The following is an 8,697-nucleotide window of genomic DNA, read 5'->3' on the forward strand; positions in this document are numbered from 1 at the left end:
CTTAAAGGTGTGGAAGACTGAAAAAAAATCTGAATGATTATTTCTGATTATGTGCTGTCACTGAGTTTTCATGCAGGCTGAACATGAAAATAGTCTCCTACACCTATCTCCTGCATTAGCTTCTAATAGAAAATAGATGGTGAAACTTTCTTGAAAATCGACACAAATCTACGTCAAACTGTCACGTAACATTCATGGACTCACCCCTCTTGGCTCACAACGGGGAAGGCTGATGTTGGTTTAGCATCCAGGAAACAGCAGAGAATGTCTCCACTACTAGAAGCTAATTGTTAGCATTAGCAACTTCACCACACGGCAGAAGCTCCTCTGGCTTGTGGTATTTGTGGAGATAAAACATCAATGTTGCAAATCAGTGGTAGTCACATTGCTGTTAGCCAATCTGAGGTGAAATGTTCAAGGAAATAATACTCAAATTCTGCCATCTGAAGCTCAGTTCTGATTTAGTGCACCAGAGCTTTTATTCCCAAGGCATTCATTCCCACTAGAGATCACAAGTACACCACATCTTTATCGGACACAAATTAATACAGGGTTTGATGGTTTATTGAAACATACAGATTCAGTTTTTGACGTTCAAATTAAAAACATTTTGAAGGAGTATTTTTTTTTATTTCTTTCCCAGGGCTTTGCTTTCCTTCGGAAAGCATACAAATGAATGAAAAGGCACTTTTCTTTAAGGAGTCTTGTGAGATTTCATAAGACTGAGGTCACTGTAAGTGTATCGGTCTGTTTAAGGCACACTCAATCAAATTCTTCACATGTTCAAGACTTGGAAGATTTAAGCAATAATTTATCCATCCACTGTCAGAACCCGCTTTGTCCATGTAGGGTCGCGGTTGGGGGGTGGGAGGGGGGGTGGGGGGGGTGCGCTATCTCCAGTGGTCAATGGGCAATCAGGCGGGGTACACCCTGGACAGAGAGCCAGTCCATCGCAGGGCAACACAGAGACACACAGGACAAACAACCATGCACACACACACACACACTCACACCTAAGGACAATTTAGACAGACCAATTAACCTAACAGTCATGTTTTTGGACTGTGGGAGGAGGCCGGAGTACCCGGAGAGAACCCCCGCATGCACAGGGAGAACATGCAAACTCCATGCAGAAATATCCCAGGCTGGGAAGCGAACCCAGGACCTTGCGATAATTTATAAATCAGTACAAACAGAAACACACTCAGAAACTTGGATAGGTGAAGGATAGCTGCTGCTCGTTCCTTTTTCTGATAAGGATCCAAACTATGATCAAAAAAAAAAAAGAGATGAGTCAGGATCAGGGCCAAAGTCATCCAGATTGGGTGTCCTTTAACATCTAGCAGCTCTGGTGTAAAAGTCTTTCCTAACTTCCATCCATTCGCAAGTCCTCGTGTCAGTCTTTCACATGTGCTCTGGGTGGTTTTGCAAACACTTGATGAAATCTGTGACTGGGTGGCTGTTGAAGCAAATCTCATGAACAGCAGTGAAAAGAGGAAACCTGTAATAGAAAAAAAGCATGAAGGAAAACAACGTAGGAGAAATGTTAATACCTATGCTGTGATTTATTAGCATAAAAACTGAAAGCAAGTGGGGAAAGTCAACATATCTTGGTCTGAATATTATTTAGGGGACCTTTGAGGTTCTGGAAATCATGTGCATTTTTATGTATTGTTATGCAAGCAATCAAACTCTTGCAAGCCGAATCCTTTATAAACAGCACCCATTAAAGGTGCACTATGCAACTTTTTCTTATTTATTAATCATTTTCTTGAGTCAGTATGTGCTAAAATAACCCATAATACAATATCACTCAGTCCCCCACCACCCTCTATGGCCAGAATATTGCACTTAAAGTGGAGCTGATGTGCACGTGTTGCAGTCTGCTTCCAGCAAGTTTCCTGCATGTTTTAGATTTTTAGACAGCTGATTTGTTTGATTTAGTGATGAATCACTCCTGTAGAAACTAATGAAGACTGAGGGCACATTCCAGCTGTTAGATTAAGGTGTTAAAAAGACAAACGCACAGGAAGGAGATAAGTTTCATTTTTGGTTTTACTAACGGACACGACATAGTATTCCATTAAGACTTACTTGTCCAACATGTTTTTCTGTTTTAAGATCTGGTGCACTTCGCTTGCTGTGGCCGGACCCTGAAGCTTCTGTCCGTTCAGCAGCTCCATCTCTAACTGCTCAATGCTCTAAAACATGAAAATGTGTCATTAGATGTTTATAAAAACACACACGAAGCAAATCAGTAATGTCCCATACTTTGCCTGTTTTAGCAAACGCTTCTCCAATCTTGCGATTGCGACCCCCGTAGCAGGTTGTGATGAGGTCGGCGACGCCGCAGCTCTCAAGAAAGGTGGTGGGGGACACGGGACAGTTTGTGCAGAAGACCTTGGCGAAGGCGATCATCTCCATTAGGCCAAGACGAATCACCGCCGCTTTGGTGTTGTCGCCAAATCCAAGGCCATCGCAGAAACCAGCTCCCACTGCCACAATGTTCTACAGAGACAATAAAATGGAACAAGTGGGCTGAAATGTTCAGAGAAGAAATGTTTGTAAAAAACAATTTTCGGTTTGCAGCCGTCATGAGTTGGTGTTTGTAAAATGCACCTATATGTGCATGCATCATGTTAAAGCATTTAGCATCTCGAAAACGTTTCAACTCATGAAAAGCAACATTTATTACTATTTGTAAATTAGAAAAAATATTTTTGAACAGCTCTAAAAGATTTTACCGTATTTATGCACCATTTAGTTCAAGTAAAGAAATTTAAATGTATGTTGTCTAGAAGAGAAACCTTTAATGCCCCACAAATCTCCACAACATCTGACTCCTCCACCACGGTCACACGGAAGTTGGTGGTCTCCATCAGCTCCTTCAGCAGCGACCCATATGACTTGTCCCTGCACCCTGAATGAACAAACGTCACCACCAACTGTTTACATGCTCACTTGTGATAGTTCCACAAACATTTATATGCAACCTGAAGGCAAGGAAAGGCCCTCATACCAATAGTTGTTTCGCAAAACTTTTCATCAGCAACCTCATTGGCAATGTTTGCACCCATGAGGACGGTCATAGTGATGCTTAGTTTGCTTCGGATGACCTCTGAGATGAGCTTCAGACCCTCAGGACCTGCGTCGACACCCTGAAGACGTAAAACCCATGTAACCCATGTAAAATAGAGAAGAAACAGATGGATGTGGGTTTTTCTATTGCCAATAAAAGAGGAAGGGTTAGAGGGCATCGTTTCTCCAAGTGAAAGCTTGAAATAATGGGTTTCATTCAGCCCAACCTTGATGAGAGACATTCCCACAGCATCCTTCTTCATGTGATCCTTGATGGTTTCACACACTCTCCCAATGAACTGGTGAGGAACTACAAAGATCAGGATGTCGGCTCCTTTCACAGACTCGGCTAAGTCTGGAACCGCCACCTAATTAAAAGAAAAGAGATGATATGGGCTATTAGCTCACGAGAAGAGAAGTCACAGATGTTAGAGACAGACTGTGTTGACACTCACCACGTTGGCAGGCAGCTTGTGACCGGGTAGGTACTTCACGTTTTCATGATCTGTGTTGATGATTTCTGAGAGCTTACGGCCATTCACCGTCTCCTCAAACACCCACATGTTCACCGTGGTGTCAAACTTGTCATATCTGGCTGCGTTGGCGCCAACAATCTTAGCTATGGCAGATCCCCTGTGGACATAAGGACACACAATAACCATCCAGCTGTCAGGACACTGGCTGACTCTTAAAAGTTGTCAATAATCTCCATTAATGGTGCAGAAAAATAAAATATATTTGATTTTCAAACTCAAAGATTTACTCAAAGGTTATTAATTTGGTATTAGGTTCTGCACAACATATTAAAGTTTTTTGTCATTGCAAAATCAATGTTTGATTTATCAATATCTGTAATAAACTTTAGAAATAAACCATATTCTTTTAATAACTTGAGTTCATTTAAATAGGTTTAAAAGGTTCAGATAAAAATTAAAGTAATGCTATAAAACACGAGAGAGATGTGAGGAAAAGGAGGGTTTATCGCAATTATTGCCATCACGGTTTCCAAAAAGAATATTACAATTTCTCAATATTGTGTTGCTGTGTAGTAATAACATAATTATAACTGATAACAAGCCAGTGCCTGGGGCTTAAGGATCACATGATAAATGAACCTTGGAGTTCTGACTTGTTTCTGCAGAAAAGACTCTGAGGTAATGCGGTCAGCTGCATGCAGGAGAGTCTAAATGTCAGGTTGGCTGAGGGATATCAACACACTCTGAGGCTGATTCAGCACAGATCCTGCAGAATTTCTAAAATGTCATCTACGATAAAGATTTCACACTTAATGTTGAAGGGTCAGCAGAAGATACAGAAAGAATCCAGTCTGCAGATTCGCAAAAAAAAAAAAAAGAGCAGCTTTACAAAGTTTATGAACCATTGGTCAGCAGTTAAGAAGTTAACATTCTCTTCTGCAGCTGCTTTTCTTTAAAATGTCAAGCTTAAACAGCTGTCTGAGCTAAACTGAAAACTCTCACTTACCAGTTACCAGAGCCGATCACGCAGACTTTCTTAGGAGCTGCCATCATGTGCTCGACTTTCCAAACAGAGCTGCTGTGTGTGAAGACAGGCTTACCACCAGGTCAGACTGGATTTATAGCAGAGCCTTGGCTCTGGAACTCCCTCTGCTGATGATTGGCCCGATCTGTCGCCTTTCAGAGGCAAACAGGAGCAGCAGGATGACCAGAAGTCCAGAGTTACAGCAACATTTGTTCAGTCTTTGTTTTACTTTTGATTACCAACAAACCACGGTAAGTCAGACTTGATCACGTCACTGTGAGCTGAAAGGATTAGCTGATTCACAATCAAACTGTTCCTCTTTGCATCTAACATAAAGTAAGTAGACTGGTACACTGTAAACCTGAGGTTATTGACTTGTGACCTCTTACAAAATAAACCACAATAAGCCCTTACATCAAAGAGATTCTTCTCTATGGTCAACAGTTTCAGAATCACTTGCTTTAAAAGTGAGTGAAGTCAAATTTTATTATTTTCATTTAATTCAATTTATTTTATCACCTTCCTGATCTGATTTTCAAACAACACTATGGAGCTAGGTTAGGGACAATACAGGTGCTGGCCAGTAAATTAGAATATCATCAAAAGGTTGAAAATATTTCAGTAATTCCATTCAAAACGTGAAACTTGTACATTATATTCATGCAATGCACACAGACCAATGTATTTCCGATGTTTATTACGTTTAATTTTGATATTTATAGGTGACAACCAATGAAAACATCAAATCTGGTATCTCAGAAAATTAGAATATTCTAAAGGCCAATGAAAAAATGTTTGTTTCTCTAATGTTGGCCAACTGAAAAGAATGAACATGAAAAGAATGTGCATGTATAGCACTCAATACTTAGTCGGGGCTCCTTTTGCCTCAATAACTGCAGTAATGCGGTGTGGCATGGACTCGATCAGTCTGTGGCACTGCTCAGGTGTTATGAGAGCCCAGGTTGCTCTGATAGTCGTCTTCAGCTCCTCTGCATTGTTGGGTCTAGCGTATTGCATCCTCCGCTTCACAATACCCCATAGATTTTCTATGGGGTTAAGGTCAGGGGAGTTTGCTGGCCAATCAAGGACAGGGATACCATGGTCCTTGAACCAGGTGCTGGTGGTGTTGGCACTGTGTGCAGGTGCCAAGTCCTGTTGAAAGGTGAAGTCTGCATCCCCATAAAGTTGGTCAGCAGCAGGAAGCATGAAGTGCTCTAAAACTTCCTGGTAGACGGCTGCATTGACCCTGGACCTCAGGAAACAGAGTGGGCCAACACCGGCAGATGACATGGCACCCCACACCATCACTGACGGTGGAAACTTTACACTGGACCTCATGCAACGTGGATTCTGTGCTTCTCCGCTCTTCCTCCAGACTCTGGGTCCTTGATTTCCAAAGGAAATGCAGAACCTGCTTTCATCAGAAAACATAACTTTGGACCACTCAGCATCAGTCCAGTCCTTTTTGTCCTTGGCCCAGGCGAGACGCTTCTTGCGCTGTTTCATGTTCAAGAGTGGCTTGACACACGGAATGCGACACCTGAATCCCATGTCTTTCATGAGTCTCCTCGTGGTGGTTCTTGAAGCGCTGACTCCAGCTGCAGTCCACTCTTTGTGGATCTCCCCCACATTTTTGAATGGGTTTGTCGTCACAATTCTCTGCAGGGTGCGGTTATCCCTAGAGCTTGTACACTTTTTTCTACCACATTTTTTCCGTCCCTTCGCCTGTCTGTTAATGTGCTTGGACACAGAGCTCTGCGAACAGCCAGCTTCTTTAGCAATCACCTTTTGTGTCTTGCCCTCCTTGTGCAAGGTGTCAATGATTGTCTTTTGGACAGCTGTTAAGTCAGAAGTCTTCCCCATGATTGTGGTGCCTTCAAAACAAGACTGAGGGACCTTTTAAAGGCCTTTGCAGGTGTTTTGAGTAAATCAGCTGATTAGAGTGGCAGCAGGTGTCTTCTATATTCAGCCTTTTCAGAATATTCTAATTTTTTGAGATACCAAATTTGGAGTTTTCGTTAGTTGTCACTTATGAATATCAAATTTAAATGTAATGAACATTGGAAATACATTGGTCTGTGTGCATTGCATGAATATAATGTACAAGTTTCACGTTTTGAATGGAATTACTGAAATATTTTCAACCTTTTGATGATATTCTAATTTACTGGCCAGCACCTGTATGTAACTTGTAACATGTGTTGTATCTTTTGTTTTGTAGCATGTAATTCATGTTTTGTGACATGTAATTCTCGTTTTGTAGCATAAATCTTGTTTGTAATAGGTAATTCTTGTTTTGCAACAAGTAATTTTCATTTTGTAACACGTAACTTTTGCCTTGTAACACGTAAGTTTTGCTTTGTAACATGTAACATTTGGTACGTAACATGAAACTTTCATTTTGTAACTTGCAGAAAAAAACTATGTACACATCTGAAGTCACAACTCACAAAACACATATCTCAGTCTAAATTAAAAACACTCAAATCTACATATACAAAACACGTTGTCCCAATTTTAGCTTCCTTCCCAAAGAACCAATGACAGGCTTTGTCTAATCAGCCAATTATGTGTTGATATGAAATCCTGCTCTAATTCAAAATGTAAGTCCTTTATTTACATCAGTTTCATTTCTCTAAAAATTACTGTCAACTACTACAAAGTGAGAATGTAAGAATGTTTGGTTGTGGGCAGTACAACAGACCTCTGCCCTCCTGCCATGATTGGGCAGGAATCCAAGACTCGGGCTGCTCAGACAAAGCCTGTCATTGGTTCTTTGGGAAAGAAAGCTATAATTGGGACAAAATGTTTTGTAACAGGTAGATTTAAGTTTTGTAACTGTAGACTGAGATGTGTGTTTTGAGAGTTGTCATTAGAAACTTGTCAATTCATTTTTTTCCTGAAAGTTACAAAATAAAAGTTTCATGTTACTTACCAAATGTTACATGTTACAAAATGAGAATTACATGCAACAAAATGAAAGTTACGTGTTGCAAAACATGAATTACATGCTACAAATTGAAAGTTAGTTACAAAACATTTTACAAGTAAAAAACTTGCTACAAGTTACAAGTTGTCCCAATCCTTGCTCTACATGAAACCATCTGTTTTTCTCAGATTTACATATACCTTTTTTTTGGTAACAAAGTGACCTTGAATCCTTTATTTCCTTGTTCAGCTTAATTATTTTGAATTGTATACACTAATTCTCAATTCCCTCACTTTGGTTTTACATTTGTTTTTCAAAGATTTTAGTTCCTTTCAGATCATATACTACATGTTCTCATTTCCAACATTCTCTTTTGTTTGTTGGTACAGTATTTGCATTAACTTTATACATTGTATTACACTGCCCAGATCAAAAACAAGTCGCCACCTGGATTTAACTTGGCAAACAGGTAGGTAGGAGCCTCTTATTGGATAATTACTGCATTGGCAACTATCTTTCGGCTAGCAAGAAGTTATTCAGCCCCAGCTGGCACAATGAGTTGCTCTCATTTCTTCAACAACCATATGGAAAGACATATCTGGTGGTCATGAAAAATGAGTTTGAAAATGGTTAAATCACTGGCATGCACCAAGCAGAGAAAACATCCAAGGAGACAGCAGAAATGTCTAAAACTGGGTTAAGAACAGTCCAACACATTAAAAACTGGTCTGATGAGTCCAGATGGATCCTGTACCAGAGGGATGGTGCATCAGGGTAAGAAGAGAGGCAGATGAAGTGATGCACCCGTCATGCCTAGGGCCTACTGTACAAGCCTGTGGAGGCAGTGCTATGATCTGGGGTTGCTGCAGTTGATAGTCTAGGTTTAACAACAGGATGTGCTCCAAGAATAAGGTCAGCTGACTACCTGGATATACTGAAGGACCAGGTTTTTCCATCAATGGATATTTTTCTTCCTTGGTGGCACGGGCATATTCCAAGATGACAATGCCAGGACTCATTGAGCTTAAATAGTGAAAGTGATTCAGGAAGCATGAGACATCATTTTCACACATGGATTGGCTACCAGAGTCCATACCTCAACCCCACTGAGAATATTTGGGATGTGCTGGAGAAGGCTTTGAGCAGCAGACTGCCATCATCAATGCAAAATCTTGCTGAAAAATGAATGC

At 40.7% G+C, this 8,697-nt stretch overlaps 1 protein-coding gene across 1 annotated transcript; it reads right to left on the reverse strand.

The window, feature by feature from the left end:
- Window positions 1-546: 546 nt before the first annotated feature.
- Window positions 547-4,706, reverse strand: gpd1b (glycerol-3-phosphate dehydrogenase 1b). The gene is made up of 8 exons (XM_015959230.3): window positions 4,561-4,706; window positions 3,534-3,711; window positions 3,306-3,446; window positions 3,020-3,158; window positions 2,808-2,920; window positions 2,272-2,508; window positions 2,095-2,201; window positions 547-1,501 (listed from the first exon to the last, which is right to left on the reverse strand). Exons 1-8 carry the CDS (start codon window positions 4,605-4,607, stop codon window positions 1,405-1,407), a joined length of 1,059 nt encoding a protein of 352 aa, XP_015814716.1. The 5' UTR covers window positions 4,608-4,706; the 3' UTR covers window positions 547-1,404.
- Between the last annotated feature and the right edge of the window lie 3,991 nt (window positions 4,707-8,697).

Source organism: Nothobranchius furzeri, chromosome 3 (assembly GCF_043380555.1).
Source record: "Nothobranchius furzeri strain GRZ-AD chromosome 3, NfurGRZ-RIMD1, whole genome shotgun sequence".
In the NCBI taxonomy this organism is placed as follows: domain Eukaryota; kingdom Metazoa; phylum Chordata; class Actinopteri; order Cyprinodontiformes; family Nothobranchiidae; genus Nothobranchius; species Nothobranchius furzeri.